The sequence below is a fragment of the Helobdella robusta genome (assembly GCF_000326865.2).
Source record: "Helobdella robusta unplaced genomic scaffold HELROscaffold_48, whole genome shotgun sequence".
NCBI classification, from domain to species: Eukaryota; Metazoa; Annelida; class Clitellata; order Rhynchobdellida; family Glossiphoniidae; genus Helobdella; species Helobdella robusta.
The window spans coordinates 877,937-898,051 of NW_008705215.1; the positions used below are offsets into that span (position 1 = coordinate 877,937).

At 30.9% G+C, this 20,115-nt stretch overlaps 3 protein-coding genes across 3 annotated transcripts; all 3 read left to right on the top strand.

The window, feature by feature from the left end:
• Nucleotides 1-430: 430 nt before the first annotated feature.
• On the top strand, nt 431-1,210 carry HELRODRAFT_178526 (hypothetical protein; the record flags this gene model as incomplete). The annotated part of the gene is made up of 3 exons (XM_009026611.1): nt 431-637; nt 822-960; nt 1,029-1,210. The coding sequence occupies 3 exons, from the start codon at nt 431-433 to the stop codon at nt 1,208-1,210; spliced, it is 528 nt and encodes a 175-aa protein (XP_009024859.1).
• A 5,071-nt stretch (nt 1,211-6,281) lies between these two features.
• HELRODRAFT_178527 (hypothetical protein) lies at nt 6,282-7,980 on the top strand (the record flags this gene model as incomplete). Its single annotated transcript, XM_009026612.1, has 4 exons — nt 6,282-6,663; nt 6,766-6,995; nt 7,656-7,842; nt 7,931-7,980. The coding sequence occupies 4 exons, from the start codon at nt 6,282-6,284 to the stop codon at nt 7,978-7,980; spliced, it is 849 nt and encodes a 282-aa protein (XP_009024860.1).
• An 8,389-nt stretch (nt 7,981-16,369) lies between these two features.
• HELRODRAFT_178528 (hypothetical protein) lies at nt 16,370-18,050 on the top strand (the record flags this gene model as incomplete). Its single annotated transcript, XM_009026613.1, has 2 exons — nt 16,370-16,519; nt 17,838-18,050. The coding sequence occupies 2 exons, from the start codon at nt 16,370-16,372 to the stop codon at nt 18,048-18,050; spliced, it is 363 nt and encodes a 120-aa protein (XP_009024861.1).
• Between the last annotated feature and the right edge of the window lie 2,065 nt (nt 18,051-20,115).

Genomic DNA, 20,115 nt, shown 5'->3' on the forward strand with positions numbered 1-20,115 from the left:
TAACGTCAAAATATAAAAATATATATATATATTTATAACCTATATAAATCAACTTGCATTGATGATGATTCATTCGGAATCGAAATATGAATTCGGAAAATAAGTTTATTTTGAATTTTAATAAATTAAACGTTTTCCAAAAAACTTTAGTGAGAAAAATCGAAAAAACGAACTACAAACATATTAACGCCAAACATTCGGTAGAAGTTATAGATCATTGTAAAAATTATGGTCTTTTACCAACATTATACATGTATATGTATGTATGAATAAATCGTTAAATCATATTCATATATGTATATGCATGCATGCATGCTCAAAAACGTAACTCCAAATTTAAAGATCTATGAACAATCCACTTTTGTTGCTTTTTGTAGTTGAAAAAATTTGCAACACAAAAATTATTTACAACATAAAAATTGTTTGCAATATGAAAATTATTTACTCCTCTCTTGTTTTGATGCTCGTGCTTCATGAGTCTCATGAGGTCCTGCACACGCGTGAGATCTCCTTCGTCAGAGCTTACAGCTACATTGTGGTGAACAATCAAAAAACTGATGTTTGTTTTGATACAGCTATGAGCATTTTGAAGAAACTGAAGGCTGTCTCCGTTGGTGATTGCATCTACAAATGTCTGGTATGCCGCTGAATCCTTCGTTTTTTATCTTCAGAATCTAACTATGATACAAATAATTAACAACTTTATATATTTGTAATATATTTATGTTGCCCTAATTTCCAACAATTGTGGTATTAGTATAAAAATATTTTACTTACTGAATTTTAAAATAAAAATAACGAAATATTTTTGTGACGCTCAGAAGGCAACGAACATGAATTTGAAAGGAATTAATTTTGTGAGGTCTGGTGAATCTTGTTCATGTGTGCCCAAAATGAACGTTTTATACAACGTAACCAATTTAAAAAAGGATTGTCTGGCTTTTATGGCTTGTAGTATCGGTTAGATTAAAATTTTGCAAAGTTAGAAACGTCGTCATGTTATCTTTATTCAAATTTATTTTTTCAAGATTGCCCGCCTGAATTTGAATACGTTGTAGAAAGCCACAAATGTTACAACTTTCAAAGTGCAAAAAACACATGGAATAACTCCAGGAAGTTGTGCAACAATCTGCTCAACTCCCATCCAGTTGTGTTTGATGACTCCGTGGAGAACTACATCATCGGATTCTACATTGGATCAAAATGTTAATAATTACTTTTTGTAATATCGACTCAACTTGAATGTTTTTAAAAATCTTTTTTAAAAACATTTTCAGTTGAAAGGGGCAATGGTATTTTTTTCGTAAAGTTTTTTTTATTTGAGGTTAAAAGCTTCTATTTATCGTTTATGAGCGAATATGCTGCTGCTACATTATTGTCGATTTTGATGACGATCACAAAAACTAAAAGCGAGCAAACTAAAACGAATTTCCCAACAAATAAAACTGATCAAATACAGTAAAAGTCCTGAAGAGCGAGACCTAAAAAGCGGACAGCTGAGAGTAGCCAACTCGACACGGAACCGTTTTGTATATTAAATTGCATTTAAAGCATCTATTGATACATACGGACAGACTTTTTGGTACAAAATTGCTCAAGTCTTAAAGACAATTTATAACCAAATATAAATTTATAATTTACAACAATGCGCTAACAAAGCTTTATTCGATTTTCAAAAAGTTTCTTTTCGCTCGTTACTTTCCTGTTAATCAATTGTTAATCATAGATAATGGCATTGCAAATAACAAAATTTGAGACCTTGTAAGAACAAATGCTAGTTGTGCCAGAGATTACTTGTCCGAAATAGCATTAAAAAGATTGCTGACAAACTTCAATGCGGAAAAGCCAAAATTGCGATCATTTGCGAAAACAAAGAAACGATTAAAAAGCAATGCAGATCAGATCTAAATGATGAAGAAAAACATAAAGCAAAGTTTTAGCCAAGAAATTATATCTACAAGGAAGGCATTAGAATATGCAAGGAAACTAACATATTATTGAATCCGTGAGGGCAATGAAGAAATATTTAAATTTTTTGAAAACATTTAATTGAAAATATTTTAGAAAAAACTATTTGTAATGCGAAACAACCATCAAAGATTTTTCGGCTAAATCATAATGTGTAAAAAAGCTGTTTTAAGGATACTTGTAAAAATAATATTCGAATATTATTATTGAAATTTAATGTTGAATCTTCAGAAGAGAAAAGTTCAGAGAAGCAGATAGTTTGAGCATTCTCCATCGGTGTCATTTTTGGAGGATCTTTACTGTACTAAATAATAGTAAAATGTGAAAAATTATTTTAAAAACAAAACAAAAATTTTATGAAAAAAAAACTTCAAAATTCTTTTTAGTATCTGAAACGTTGACGCAATTATCGCTTTTTAAGTGTCTCGCTAAGTGCCACCATTGTACAAACAAACGTCGGTGTCTTTCAAAATCAACTAAATTAATTTCATCAAAGACATACCATTGTGAAAAGGTGAAAAAAATGGAAAAGGTGAAAAAAATCATGTATAATATAGCAATAAAAATATTCAAAACAATTTTAATAAAAAATGAACTCTTAAAATCTTGTTTATGAATATTGCATCTGAAACAAAAATTTGAACAATTTAGACGACTAAAGTAGTTTACAAAACTAAACGAAAAAGTTAACAGGAAATAATATAAACAAAATCCACAATACATATGCAAAAAATGTAATCAACATTAACAAATGCATCATGTTTTCACAGTTTCTTCATATTCATGGACAGCTGGAGTTAAGCTTTACATCAATGGCACTGCTACATTTTTCTGGCAGCCCTATCCTGGTCAGTGTCCTATTTTCTTCAAATGCAAAACTTTTTGCGGCAGACACAGGCAATGTGTCGCATGCAGGCCCGGAACTTGGAGGAGCAAAGGGAGCAAGCTCCTCGGGGAGCAAATTTTAGCGAGCGGCAAAGTTTGAAACGTTTTAAAAATTTATAAAAAATTATTCAAAAAATTTTGATTAAGGTAAATTTGATTATTCCGTTTTACTTTTTTTTGAATTAAGAAAATCAAACGAAAAATATGAAAAACGGAATTTTTATCTTGCTTATAATTTTTTAATTGAGCTGTAGTTTCTTTAAATTGTGCTGTAGACGTTGCCGTTTTTAGTTGGCTTCACACCACAAAAATGTTGAACATTTATGCTGAAAAAAACGTCGTCCTAGTTTTACTCGTCTTTGTCGGTTCTAAAAAAATGGATGGTAGGAAAAGATTTAGTAGTTGCGAGTTTGGAAAATTTGCTAAATTAAAAAGAAAAAAGAAATCGACAAGCTGCCACTAACGACAAATTTTAAAACGATATTTTTCAAAATCTAAAGAATGCTAGAAAAAATCTGTTGAGCGGAATTTTCAGAAAAGAGGAGCACGGAATAAAAAAATGCCTGATGAGTTGTCTAAAAGAAAAAATTCTGGCAAGTGTTGAAAATGTGTCCTAGTATCTATGTTGGAAGTCATTAGCGGGTTGATTACGTTGCAATACAACCTAGCTTTTTAGTTTTTATTGTAATATATTGAATCAGGATTGTTTTTCAGTGCTATGTATTTCTATGTATTAACATTTATATCAATGTTTAAAATAAAATAAAACAACCTGAAAATCTCCAAGTTCCGCCCCAGGTCACACCAAATAATATTTACTCTTTTTGGTAATGTTGTTGTATAACATTGTATATTAACATAAAATAAGATAGTAGTTTATAGATAATTTAACTTTTTTCAGCTAGTTTAATTTTTTTTTAATGTTAAAAGAATCTATATTAATAATAAATTTCATTTGAATAAAGGGACATCTAATTTAATAGAGAATTATTTCTGGACTCCATCAGCTCCTTATATAGCAGATGCGATGTGTATCCAATACGTTGCCTCAACATATGGATGGTTCGATTATTACTGCCATTATCTTGAGTCTATCCTCTGTGAGATTGATATAGAGTAGGCCTTCGGTGGTAACTGGTTAGTATCCTTCCCGCACTACTAAATGCGCCTATTTGTACTTTATTGCTATTCAAATACATTTTTTACTACATATATTATCTATTTAAAGAGGATTGTTATCGTGAGGAAAAAAAAACGTGGTCAAAATCAACGTTATTTTAATTTTTTTAATTTTACGTCAAAAATGCGAAACTTTTTGTGTCTGTGTTAGTTTATTTTTCCAGCTATTTCTAAATATATCACTGATTTATATTTTCAAAATGTTTGTGCGTTTTGAAATGTCCCTGTGAAAACAGTAATAATTGTTCTCTAAATTGATTTTAATGATTTTAAAATGTTAGAGAACGTTCAGTTAGTTATTATATTTAAATGTTTACGATGGCTGATTTTATGCACATCTGCCTTTCCGACATTTTCAACTTTAAAACTTGATGGATTCATTTTGGATGCTGTCTATAATATTGATTCATTTTAATAAAAAAATTTTTATTAATAATAAAAGAAGCATAGCAATTATTTTTGTTGATAATGTTTGAATTTGCATTGTATTTTCTGGTGATATTTTTTAAAATTTATTAACATCAAATTTTGTTTCAATTAAAAGTTATGTGTTACTTTTTTGAGCATATTTCAAATCTAGAGCAAACATTTTTTACTCAGCACCAAGACATTGCTTAAAGTGGTAATATTTTAAATAGTTTTAAAATTTTATGTGACATTGGGTTTGTTAGTTTGAACTTGAAATTTTGCAAAACTGTAAAGTATATTCATAACAAATGGATTGTTTTTTAGGAATGGTAATTTGAACCAACTTGGTAAAATCTTGTTTTATTTAAGTGATGAAATATTATCTTAATTTATATTAATCATTTTGAAATGACTGCTTTTCTATTGCGATGTAAATGTTTGACTTTTCAAAATTTTATAGTTGTCAAAATTAACATTAAAATTATCGTGTTGTTATCAACCCAATAGTAGTCCACACAAATAATTTTGTTATTTGTTTGACATAAGTTTATTTTTTCTTAAATATTATTCACGCATTTTAAAATTATTTTAAAAAACATTCAAAAAATTATATTAAAAAAAATTATGTTATAAGATATGTGGGATCAAAGCAATGTCATTTTTCAATTCATTCTAAATTACGTAGAAAAATATTTGAAATATATACATGTAGAAAAATATATGCAATAAGAGCAGGCTCGACTGTTCTTATTATCAACACAATGCCTATAAAATGAATTGTTTTACTGTATGAGATTTGTTTATCCTGATCTGACTTTGCATTATACATGTTGAAGGACAGAGCCATTCTAACTTGAACGTACGAATAAATTACAAAATAGTGAATTAATGAATTGTAATCAATAAAATATTAAATTTAAGTTGGCTTACCAAGCTGCGATCAGTGTAAATTTATTGTTTATTGTTGCTGATGATATTTTATGTAAAGATTTGAAAAATTAACCAAAATTAATCCGAATTGAAATTTCAACAAACCTTCATCAAAAATTGAATATTTTTTTAATGATATCGTTAAGAGCAGTAAGGAAGAAAAATTTTCTTGTTTGCAGCAAGTAAATATTTTTTCTAATTTTTTATTCGTGAGTTCTTCAGTGCACATTTGGTGCAAATATTTATATTAATATTTAGCGGCAACTGAATTTTGAACAACATATTTCATTCATAAACGTTATTGATGTGTTCTCGAGTTCCATTAGCAGCTTGTCATAAATGAACATACCAACACATTTGCTATTATTTTCATTCATGAAGCACATCCATGGGAATGTATGAATAATGAATAAAAAAATTTGATGTCGTCATAAATTGCAACATGAAATTGCCGACAGATAACATTTTGAAGGAAAATTTTCAGAAACATTTTTAAGGCAAAACTGAATAATAATGTACGAACTGTATGAATACGTTCCATTAAGGCATGCATTGATAAGACACTTGTCAACGTCATGTTGCCATCAATCGATCGATCGTTAAATGGACGACACATTTGGAAACAATGCATCAACAAACAATGAAATAATTGTCGATGCAAATGATTTGGATTGAAAAATTTGATGATCACAATAGATGGGAGTGGACGCTGAGAGGGGGTGGTGTGACTGCCAACAACTTTTCCATCAACCTTGCATGTCATTTGTTCACGTCTCAGCCATGTTTAATTTTTTTCTCATTTTGAAATAATAATATCTAAAGCTTGTTTAAATTGTTGAAGGAATATAAAATGTTTAAATTAATAAGAAACAAAATTTAAAATAAAAATATTAAAATTAATATTTGAAAAAATGTGTTTTTATCCTCAAATAATTTCAATAATTATTTTGTTAGTGCTGGCTTTATCATTATCATCACTGTCACTGCTGCCTTCAAGTAGAGTGTACAACAAGTTGCGATGGAGAAACTCCTCTTTATGCTCCAATTCAACCAACAAATCCCTGGTATTCAGCAGACCTGGCCTGTCAACAAATTTGATAGTTGAAATGAAGCTGGTTATGAGGTGTGGCGTGAGATGTGGAATGATGGGCAGTGCTTGTTTTTCATTCCAGGTGGATGTCATCTCTCTGAGTTTCGATGTATACAACGTGGCCTGCTTTCATTTCAATGACCTACCTAACTCCATCCACATCTCCAATTTCAACAATAATTGCTCCTTTTACATAGCGGAAAGTAAGTTTCAGGAACTCATTTAAATAAATTCAAAAAATAAGATGTTGTTTGTTTTGGACAAATGATTATTGAATGTATTTTAATTTGTCCATACAACCACAGAGCCAATCTACTTGAACGTTTCGTCGTGGGGTTACAACGACGTCAATAAAAAAGCACCGGATTCGAGTTTGATCGACATCACAGGAATGCGTGGATATCTTCTGAGCACTAACTCAAGAGGGGTGAACGTGTACAAGCTGAACATGGAAGACGCTTCGTTGTATGATTTCAAAAGGTTTGATATTTACGATAACAGCAGTAAAGTTGTCTCCTTGCAGAATTATCTCATGGTGACTGACACTCGGTGTTTCAATTTAATTTTTATATATGAATTGATATCTATGTTTGTATTGTAGAGTCTCAATTGAGTTCGAAAATTTAATATGTATTGTACATTTTGCATTTATTTAACTAATTAAATATTTGTTTAAAAGTATGTGTTTGTTTATTTGCTTGTTTGTTTTGTTTGTTTATTTATGTGCTTGTTTATTTGTATGTTTGTTTGTTTATTTGCTTGTTTGTTTTGTTTGTTTGTTTGTTTTGTTTGTTTATTTATGTGCTTGTTTGTTTGCTTGTATGTTTGTTTGTTTATTTGCTTGCTTGTTTGTTTTGTTTGTTTATTTATTTATTTGCATGTTTGTTTGCTTGTTTGTATACTTTTAATATTTCTTTATGAACAAGCGTCCTAGCCAGCTTATAAAAGCTTAACAATATTTAATTCAAATATTAACTACGGTTTATTTCAAGGATACATTTTTCCATATTGTATATTTAAATTATATCAAGTTGTACATGTAAGCAATGTAACTATGAAGTGTATGATAATATGCCATCTTCACTGCCATCATAAATAATAATATAATCTCCACCACCAACGACATAACCATCATTAACATCATCAACAACATCATCATTAACAACACCATCAACAACACCATCAACAACAACAGAACATAACAAACGGAACAGTTCTGATCGAACAGGTTGCTGACGATGCCTACCAACCAGCATTTTCCAGATCGTTTACAACCTTCATGAAGGGAATCAATCTCGACGTCATTCAACTGCGCAGCAGAGTGAAGTGGGTCTTCGTGTGGCAGCAAGCGGCTTACGAGAAATCTCTTTCTTTTTTTGATAGTTTAATTTGTTTGCTCGTTAACTTCTCAAGAATTAATTTATCATACAAAAAAAACCATTTTATTAAATCACCACCACCAACCAACAGCTGCCAACAAATCAGATTGGACAGAAGTTAAAATCCAGACGATATCATAAACTACGTCACTGCAAACACAAGATGGATGGATGGATAAATTACATCGATTCATTTTATAATATTTAACGTTTATCTTTTTGGCATTTTATTATTGTGCTCGTGTAAAATTCACTGCGTAAATTTAATTTTCTCTTCTAAATTTATATACTCCTGCAGCAACACCAGTGAGAAATTACCACCACTTTAACTTTAAATTAATTGTTGGATTGTTAGACGCAGAAATGTATAAATTTCAATCTAAATTATTTCTTAAGTACTTATCAGATATATTAATTGAGCTTAAACGCCCCGGTTTACGATCGTATTGTTCTCTTAACTCATGTTAAACACTTTTGCTAAATTTGCATTTGCTTTTTCTGGCTCTTTTTTGGATATTTCTACCTTCTTCTCTGACTACTTCTCCCTTACTTACGAAGTTCAGAGCGGATCTTATGACCCATCTGTTTTGCAAAATTCATTGAAAAGCGATGTGGAACATCGTGGAAATAGCGCTTTATAAACTTTTTGGTTGATTGATTGGTTGGTTGATTGAATGATTGATTTTGCTGCTGTATGGCTAATAAACTTTATAAAAGTCAGCTACTAGTTAATAAGAAACAAAAAATTTTATGCTCTAGTGTTTAAGTTGTTAGAACAGAACCGAGATATTCAACTATTTAAACTTTAAAGTTGTTTTGTATAATAAAATTTGAAGATTTTAACGGCACTGCAGCTCCCAAGATGGTGCTATAATGTAAATACAAATTTAAACGTGTGCTGATTAAAATCATTCATGTACGACTTCAAGCGGTATATATGAAGTTTAAAATTTCATTATTATGAATAACTAAAAAACATAGAAATTGAATTAAATTGAAAATAGTGATAATGTGACCGTCATGACCAAATCCCTAAGGCCGGTTTTTTTTATGTCAGTCCGACATTTGTCAGAGTCAGTTGTCGAAATCAGAAAATTTTACCCGGAGTGGATTTTTTTGAGGGGCCAGAGCTGGAAATTGCATTTTCTTGATGGGCCGGAAACGGAGTCAGTCATTTTTTATCCGACTCCGATACACTGTTGCTCTGTTGCTGAGTAGCTGGTTGAATAATGGCTGCTGATGTTGGATAGCGTTTTTTTGAGCAATCTGTATAAGTTTTGATAAAGTCTTCATATTTTTTAGTGTAGTTAAATATAATTTTAATGCATTATCCTTATTTTTTTGGCATTTGTAATGTGTGAACACATGAAACCATAAAATGAGTTTTGCATTTATCAGCATTTATTTTTAAAACCTCATCCATTTTAATATCTAGGTCAAAATATTTCGTTGCGTTGAAATCTTCATATACATTTTATCTCGTGTTTTGGTTCACGTCGGTTGAGGAGCTGAACGAGTGGAGTTCTGCAAAAGTCTGATTTCAATTCAGTGGTAAGCCGCTATTTGGTTACATTTTTTTTGTTTTCATAGTTTAATTTTTTTTATAATTATGACTACTTATGATTTTTTATATTTAAAAAAAATTTAACTTGAATTGAGGTGTAGAGAGGAGAGGAGTGTACACTGTACATACATGCATTGGATTGTTTTTTTTAGTTACATAAATTTTGACATCCATTTCAATTTCAAATATTTTGCCAAAAAATTGGTAAATAATTTTGCAAATGATGAGATACCTTAAATTTTGTTGCTTTTGTATCTAAATTGTTTAGCCAGCAGTGGCGGATTAAGTCAAACAAAGGCCCTAAGCAGAAAAAAATTTAAGACCCCAAAGTTAGTGTGTCGTGGAGAGGCTTTTTAACTTTCAATTATTTCCAACTTATAACTATGTAGTTTGTAGGTGATATACATCTTTGAACTAAAAACAACTTTTAAAGAACTTGAATATATTTTGTCGACAGATTTGTTACAAACATTAATATATTAAGTGCGAAATTTTTAAAATATTAAACATGGAATTATTCAAATTAAATGTTCAAATTCCTTTTATTTACAAACACAACATACACACACACACATATATATATATATATTATGGAACGTGTCCGTGTTCATTTAAGGCTCTTCCAGCGCTTAGTGTTTTGGGATTGTCTTTTTCCTATGGTGAACACCCTTCCTGGGATACAATCATTGCAAATATTTTTGTCCAGCGTCATTTCAGACTTCATGCTATTTGTGATGTGCTTCATAGATTAAAATTTGGTCAAATACAAATATAAAAAAAAATACAAAATTTCAAAATAGTCAACAAAATATGTTTGACAATAATGTAATTCGAAATGAAGATTAAAAGAAATCATTGGAAAATAATAATCGACAAACAACATTTTTTTCAAATAAATTTCTTCCTAGCTTTACTTCTTGCAAATTCATCAATAATTTTGGCAGTGTCAACACTATTCATTATTTCTTGTTCTATATACAAAACAGCTAAATTATTTAATTTTTGTTCCCCCATTGTACTCCTCAAATAATTTTAAATTCTTTTCAAAACAGAAAAAGATCTATCACCAGATGCATTAGATAAAGGATTAGTTAAAAAAAATTTCAATAATATTTCAATAATGGGAAATGTGCATGACATTTCTTTAGTGGCTTTATAGATTCTTTCAAATGATAGATCTTTGTTATTACTTGAATTATCTGGCTTATTCTTAATGGCGTCCTCATTTTCCTTCAAAAAAAATAAAAAATGGTTTAGTTCATCTTCCAAATTACAAACATCAATGTCATTTCTGTAAATATTTTTCAATTCTTTCAATGACTTTTGTTTTTTTTTTCTTCTGACAAATTCCAATCAAGAAATATACGAAAATGTTCCAAAACAACCTCATATTTTTGAACTCTTTGTAGCAATTGTGTTTTAATACTATCGCATATGACATAAAATGTATTGATTTTAAAAATATCTATATTTGTAAATTTATACTCTTCTTTATTTTCATCAAAAAACGCATTTCTTTTTCTTCTGTTAAAAGTTACTTCATCTTCCTCACTAAAAGATTGTATACCTGATAAATCGGTTGCTTCTGTCATAACTTTTTTATAATCATTTCTGAAATTCTCAATAAAACTGTCTAATGATTTAAGTAGCATTGATCCTTTAAATAATTCACATTCTATTGACTTACTGATAGAATTTATTCTTTGCAGGATACAATTCCAAATAACAGTCATAAGAGCGGTTTCGTATTTATTCATTTTTTTAAGTAGTGATGTTGCTTCAACTATAGTGATAGGTTTTTCATCCTGTCCATTGCATAAGTCAGTTAACGTTTCTTTTATTATTGTATATTTCAGTTTTAAAGCTAAAACAGCATCAGCTTTTGCTGACCATCTTGTATCTGATACCCTTTTTAATGAGAGAGACTGATCAACATCTATGTTGCTGTTCAGCATTTTCCAGCGATGAGTTGATGATGAAAAAAATGTAAATAGCTTTTGCACAAACATGAAATATTGAACCGCGGTGTTTCCAACTAAATTCAATGAATGGTTAGCACAAGGAATAAAAACCGCACTCGGACTATGTTCTTTAATACGTGCTTGTAAACCTGAGTACTTTCCTGACATGTTCGAAGCGTTGTCAAAAGATTGACCTCGACAGTTTTTAATATCTAGACCAAATTTCATTAAAGTTTCTAAAACTTCTTTTTCCAAGTATGAAGAGTTGTGCTTATCTAAAGGAACGAACCCTAAAAATCGTTCCTTTATCTTACCAGAAAATGAAACATATCTTATCACAAAAGTAAGTTGGTCATCATGAGAAATATCAGGAGTGAAGTCAATAATTATACTGTAATAAGTTGTCGATTTAATTTCTTCAATTATTTCAGCTCTTACTTGATTGCCAATGAGGCCTACAAATTTGTCACAAATATAGTAAGATAAATAACTTGCATGAACCCGTCCTTAGTTTGCATATTTTTGTAAATGTAATTTTAAAAATTCATCATATTCACTTAAATATTCCAAACAGGTCAAATAATTTCCTTTTCTATTGGAATTTTTACTTTCATCATGACCGCGAAATCCTAATCCTAAGCGGCTTAATAACTGTATTGTTGAAACAATCCTTTTTAAAACTTATCTCCAATAATATTCTTCTTTTTCTCTTTCCTGCAAAAGCTGAGCATCAATTCTGCTCAAAGCAGTTGATCTTTTGAACAGAGTGCACATAGATGACATGTGTTCTTTTGAAATTTCATGGTCTGATAAAACAACTGTTATTGATCTCCAATTTTCAAAGCCAGTTATTAATTTGGACTTTTTCTTGGAGAAAAGTTTGCAAGGGTAACAATAAACGCACTTGCCAGTTTCGGAAAATACCAGCCATGTTCTTTTTTCCAAAACTCCGTTTGATTTTTTTCTATAAAAATGATCATTAGAGAGCCCTCTGCTGTAGTAAACATCATCTTTTTCTTTAAACACCGATTTTAAGTTTTCTATATTTCCTATATTTTCTGGTTTATTTTTTTAAAATATAGTCAATAAATGAATCAGACAAACTGGCTAGCCATAAGGCTATATTATTAATTTGTTCATTTTTCTTATTATCAATTTATCTGGATTTTCTCTGTCTTCTGTTATCTCACTATTTTTCCATCAACCTGATGTTCACTTTCTCTTTCTTCTTCCCTTTTTTCAACACTTATTGGTCTGTGACAAGGTTCAAAAGAAGATGTTGATGGCACAGGTAACGAAACTCGATATCGCTATTTACTAACAAATATTTATGAAATGCATTTTTCTGACTTTCAACAAATTCCTGGATTTTTAAGATTTTTTTCCTCTCCACTTTGATGTCTTTTCATTTTTGTACTATGAAAGAAGTCGTTTTTATTATATTAATTAATTAATTATTAAAATATAATTACCTTTTAATAGCATCTATCTGCCAAGTTTAAATTTCAATATTAAAACAATTCAATTAATTATAAAAGCCGTTTGTAATTAATTAAAATGAAATTCATTTAATGAATTTATATCAAAAGTAAATAATAAATGTTTACCACTTAGGTACTTGAAATAAAAGAAAAAAACAGACGACTAAATAACGTTTTAATTATTTGACCACAATACTTTTAAAAAAATAAAATCACGCGCTTTCAACAACAAAACAACGATACGATATTAAAGACAGAAAAGTAGGGATGTCCGAAGGAATATCACGGTGGCTAACGAAACGAATGACAGATTGTTTTCAAACATATTACTGTAAACTTTCTATATTTGCAAACGCTTATTAACGTTGAATTCAGCATAGTAATTGAAAGAATTTTTTAATAATTTCATTATATTTCAAAATTTATTTCAGTTATTTTTATAAAATAATTTTTTTTACGAGGCCCACTTTCCATTAATAACAAATATTATTTAAAATTTTTTGATTTATTTCAAATTTTTGAAATTTCATTATATTGGAAAATTTATTTGAAGTATTTTTTAGGGATAAATTTATACACGGGGCCCCTTGGCCGTCCGGGGCCCCTAGCAGCTGCTCAGTCTGCTAAGCGTTAGATCCGCCACTGTTAGCCAGGTGTAAGCGAAACAGCATTAATATTATTGTGAATCACTAACATACAGTTTCATTCCTGCTCAAAATCTCGCATTTTTGTGCAGATGAGTGTGGAACAATATTTTTTTGTTTCTAATTCAGCTTCAATTGTTTTTCACGATTACTCCAAAGACATTAAGTTAAGTATTTAAAAATTCAGCAATTTGAATGAATCTGAACTTAGCCACCAGCCACAACGACCGACCTATATATTATGTGCGCGGAGAGATCGTGAAAAAAGAGAGGACCATCTGGTTAATGCTCAGCAGATGTTCATATATGCTACTAATAATTGTATAGCTATATAAATCCTTAACTGATCATTGAAATGTATGAAAAGTATGTATTCTATATATTTAAGTAACGCATGTATGAACAATGATTGTATGATGTATTGAACAACATAAAAAAATTGACAGTAAGATGAACATAAAAATCAATTAAAAATATTATTAATTGCAGTCTCAAAAAAAAATTTTTACCACTGATGTAGAATTAAATTACCTTTCTCACAATATATCAGCCACTGAAAAAAAACAGCCTTCCAGGGTGTCCAAAGCCCGAAAAACTAACACATTTTTGTGTGCATTGAATCACAAAAATATTTTTTTTCACTATTCATAATTGCGGCCTCAAAAAAAGATTTCTACCACTGATGTAGAATTAAATTACCTTTCTAACAATATATCAGCCACTGAAAAAAAACAGCCTTCCAGGGTGTTCAAAACCTAAAAAACAAACACACTTCATTGTGCATCAAATCACAAAAATATTTTATTTCACCATTCATAATTGCGGCCTCAAAAAAATATTTCTACCACTTATGTAGAATTAAATAACCTTTCTCACAATATATCAGCCACTGAAAAAAACAGCCTTCCAGGGTGTTCAAAACCTAAAAAACAAACGCACTTCATTGTGCATCCAATCACAAAAATATTTTATTTCACCATTCATAATTGCGGCCTCAAAAAATATTTCTACCACTTATGTAGAATTAAATAACCTTTCTAACAATATATTAGCCACTGAAAAAAACAGCCTTCCAGGCTGTTCAAAACCCGAAAAACAAAAACACTTCATTGTGCATCGAATCACAAAAATATTTTATTTTACCATTCATAATTGCGGCCTCAAAAAAAGATTTCTACCACTGATGTAGAATTAAATTACCTTTCTAACAATATATTAGCCATTGAAAAAAACAGCCTTCCAGGGTGTTCAAAACCCGAAAAGCAAACACACTTCATTGTGCATCAAATCAAAAATATATTTTATTTTACCATTCATAATTGGGGCCTCAAAAATAGATTTTTACCACTGATGTAGAATTAAATTACCTTTCTAACAATATATTAACCACTGAAAAAACAGCCTTCCAGGGTGTTCAAAACCCGAAAAACTAACACATTTGATTTTGCATCGAATCACAAAAATATTTATTTTCACTATTCATAATTGCGGCCTCAAAAAAAGATTTCTACCACTTATGTAGAATTAAATTACCTTTCTAACAATATATCAGCCACTGAAAAAAACAGCCTTCCAGGGTGTTCAAAACCCGAAAAACTAACACATTTTTTTGTGCATCGAATCACAAAAATATTTTTTTTCACCATTCATAATTGCGGACTCAAAAAAAGATTTCTACCACTCCACTAATGCAGAATTAAATTACCTTTCTAACAGTATATCAGCCACTGAAAAAAACAGCCTTCCAGGGTGTTCAAAACTCGAAAAACTAAAACATTTTCATTGCGCATCGAATCACAAAAACATTTTTTTTCACTATTCATAATTGCGGCCTCAAAAAAAGATTTCTACCACATATGTAGAATTAAATTACCTTTCTAACAATATATCAGCCGCTGAAAAAACAGCCTTCCAGGGTGTTCAAAACCCGAAAAACTAACACATTTCATTGTGCGTCGTATCACAGCGACTGAAACAGAAAGATATCGCTGGACAAAATAAAATTTTTCTCGCAGACATGGTGGTCGGTACTATTGGTCTGCCATCATCGCTTTTATTTCATTATAAAAATCATTATAACACGTCAACCTTAGATAAGCATTTATTGCTAGGCTGACTTTTTCACTTTATTTTATTGTGAATAAATGGATCAACAAAAAAAATTAAATTACACGTTCCTCTAGCCTGTGTATGCGTGGGTGTGTTTGTGTATGTATTGTGTTTGTGTGTGTATTGTATGTGTCAATAATTAACAAAATAACCCAACGATATCTTTAACAATTAATTCAATGATAAATTTAATTGACTTCAAATTCAACAATGTTCGTTTATGTCTATGTGCGTTTTATTCAATGGGCTTTTTTGGTTTTGCTTTTTTTCAGTTGAATAGCATCAATGTATGTTTTTTAGTATTGAATTTTAAGCGGTGTGCGCTCGTGTATGTGTGCCCTTTTTATTGCAGCCAATCGCACAACGTAGTTCATCATTAGGTTAGATGAGAGCGGTGCCATTGGTTCTGCATGCATTATGCCCGAACCAATGATTACAGTTTATAATTTTCCCATTCATGCCAATAATAATTTTCCCATTCATGCCAATATATGTTTATATATGTGTGTGTGCGTGTGTGAGTATGTATGTACGTGCGTATGTATGTTTGTAAATAAATAAATAAATTTGCAAATCAAATCACCCAGCCCGTCTGATTCATTGGTCAATTGTAAAATTTTAACAAACATAAAGTACTATTTTCACGTAGGAAAAGGAATACGACAATTGAGAGGTTTAGGAAGAAATCACAGATAAATAAAACTGGCTAATAAGCTACCGTCACTTGTCCGAATTAATGCCTCCTTTGATAATACAGTGCATCAAGGTAACATGATGCAAATTCACTCAAATGACGTTTTAGCTAATGCTAGATCTGAGTCATTGAGTGTTGACGATGAGGATAAAGATGACGTTTTTGATGTAATTATAAAGCTAAGAGAAGAACTACTTGCTTCAGATAGTGATAGATTTATACAACATGTTAGTGAACCGTTATGCATCGTTTTATATCCATACAAACTGGTTGAAGTTGCTAAACGAACCAAAAAAAAGAACATATTGCCAGTGTTGTAATTTGATTCGACAGGATCGGTGATAAGAAGGACCAGCTCATAGCAGAAGAAAATTTTTTATTACACTGGTGTTATTTCAGTAGATAATAGAATAATTCCAATGATCGACTTTGTAACATGTAGGCACGACGTGGATCACATAAGTCAAGTACTTGTTGACTATAAGCACTACGTCTCAAAAAATTGAAAGAATGGCCTTGGTATTCGAATGTTGTAACCGATTTTTCTATGGCACTTATTGAGGCTGTTTTGAAAGGATTTAACACGATGGAAATTCCGACGTATTTGCAATATGCAATGAAATGGGCAACCAGTGACGTCTTTCCTATTAAAATTGTACAAGTGAAATTGTGTTGTTGTCATTTTATTAAAATAGTAACCAGAGAGACGCTTAAACACACTAAATTTAAACCGGATTTTTGTTACCATTTTACATACGTTAAAAAAATACTCACATTTACGGTTATCTACATGTTGAAAATCAAAAAATAACACCAAGCAAATAGTTAATTAATTCAAATATATAAATATTGTTATAATATTCGCTGTCGTAACCGATTTACGACGCGACGGGTTCAAATCTTCGATTGAATAAAATACTCCAAACAGTTATTAGTTATTAAACTTTATTTACAGAAGAAATCAACTAATCGTTTATTTCTAGCAAATTCAAATTAACGCAACAATTAACTTTTAAATTGTTCAAAATCTATTGCTATGACAACGTCAACAAACAAATCAAATATCGCTTTAAATAATTCACCGAATCGCTATTTACAAAATCACGAATTTCACTAATCACGAATATCACTAATCACGAATATCACTAATCACGAATATCACTAATCACGAATATCACTAATCACTAATCACGAATATCACTAATCACGAATATCACTAATCACGAATCTCTTGCGACGTGCGCTTATATCAGGCCCGCCGACAGAAATTTCGGGCCCCTAGGCTGGACTGTGACGGGCCCCCCGATGACCGCGGAAGATAAACCTCTAAAGTATCTTATTTTAGGTTACATGACATTCAAAAAAATTCGCATATCATATACGTATACTACTTATACCTTAATATTTATAATTTAAGATTGACCGATATAGCCAACAAAAACAAAGTATAGTTATATTCAGTTTTTATTTGAAAAAAAAAAAACATTAAAGTTTACTTTTTAAATTAAATATCCAAATGTAACAAATCGGTATTTATTGTTTTAGAAACAAACTCTCCTTGATTTGGCTAAGGCAAAATTGTTAATAACGTCATCAAAATTCAATAACTTTGCCAAATCATGTTCAATCGCCAAAGTCGCAAGACCGTTCAATCGTTCTTGTTTCACAGTTGACCGCTGCACACTTTATTTGCTTCAGCTTGCTGAATGTCCTTTCAGCTTCTGCTACAGTTACAGGAATTGTACAAAAGATTCGTAAGGCAATAGCAATATTTGGAAATATAGATTCCAATTTCAACTGATAAATTTTATTCAGCAGTTTTATGGGATGAAGATTTTCACTCTGTATGGTATCCGAATAAATTGATTTTAGACATTTCACTTCATTAATTAAGTCACTGCTGACATCTTTGTCATATTCTTTGCAGAAATTAGAACATTTCTTTTCCAGACCACATTCTCCAAGTTCTGTAAATAACCACAAAAAATTGAAAGAATTGTTAATATTTTTAGCCATATGGAAACGCTCTGTTAAACCAGATATTATACTATCGATAAGTTTATAGAAAACGTTCACTTTAAAATCATCATCCACTTCATGTTGTGCACTTTCATTCTGGCATATGTTGATTTTCATCATAAAAACGTTTTCGTCGTTTTTGGCGTTTTTCTGGAAGTTCTGTTTCACATGAAATATCCGACGACATAGTTTCTGCTGTTATTTTGGCTTCTGCTAGCAATAAGTCCCATTTTCACGTAGATCCTTCAGTTCCCCAAGAAGAATGTCGATGTTTTCTACTTCTACATCCAATGTGGCTTCTCTGGCTTGAATAATTTTGTTTCGATTGTTTATAGCAACTAAAACTTTGAGCCATATTGTAGCCATTAAAACACACTTGAATGATTCCATATAACGCTCAATTCCTTGCAATTCAGTCTTACTTTCTGATGACAAATTTAATTCTTTACATTTAATAATAGCATGTTTGATAATTGGCAGGTGCTTCGCAATCGGTTTCACACTTTCCACGCGTGCCGACCATCTAGTTTGAGAAAGATTATGCAGTGAGCATCCAGTTAATCTCTGTAGAATTTCCCATCGTTGAGGACTGTACGCAAAGAAATTGTACAACTTTTGAACTATTCCAAAAAAAGTTATAACGTCATTGCAACATTCTGCTGCATGCATACCGCACAAATTTAAACTATGGGCGCCACAATTTGAAAATTTCGCTAGAGGATATGCATGTGCAATGATTGCTTGTGCTCCTTTGAACTTTCCTGCCATATTTGAGCCGTTGTCGTATCCCTGACCTCGACAGTCATCCAGAGAAATTTTGTTTTTCTCCAGTTCATATTTGATCATATCTGCAACATCCTGGCCAGTTTTTTGTTATAATCAACAAATGCAAGAAAACGTTCTTTGACCGAAAATGTTGAGTTGCAGTTTTGTACATATCTCAGAATGAAAGTACTTTGTTCTGTATGAGAACAATCTGGTGTAGCATCTACCATAATTGAAAAATACTTAGACCTTTCTCTCTCTCTGCCAAAATTTCTTGAATAACTTTTGAGCTGCATGCTTCGATAAAGTCATTTTGAGAATCTGCTGATAAGTAATGAACCTGAAGGCGTTGTCCAAGTTTTTGAGATTTTTGAACTTTAGAAACATGCTCTTGTAAAAACGGATCAAACTGAGCTAACAGTTCTATAATCCCAAGGAAATTTCCATTATCATGGTCATCAATTTTGTTGGAAGAAGCTCTGAATGCAAGTCCTCTTTCACCCAAAAATAAAACCACTGCTAAAATTCGTTTAAGAAATTCTTTCCAGTATTTTACTTTTGTAGCAATTTCTTTATCAATCTGAGACTCTATATTCTTTCCAAAGAGAAATCTTCTTTCTGAATCGCGCCACTTTATATAACATTTTTTATGACCGTCACTTTTTTCATGAGCTGGTATTTTATCGTACACTTTACGCCATGTTTTTAGTTTTGACCATCATCCTTGATCACTTGACAAAATTGATCTGCAAGATACGGCAATTTCACTAAATAATCTACATGGGAAACAAAACAGGGATTCTTTTTCTTTACTCTATACCAACCAATCCCTTTCACAAACATCTCCATTTTGTCTGGACACCTTTAAAATGCACGTCGGAAAAGCTCTTTGTCCATCTCCCGGAAAATTGTCCGGGTGTCTAGGTGGACCGTTTCGAATCACGGTTTCTATAGTCTGTGTGGGTATTGGCCCGGCTGGCAAAGTACCAACGTCAAATCCAAATCTTTCAACAGTTTCTATGTTACAGAGGCATCATAT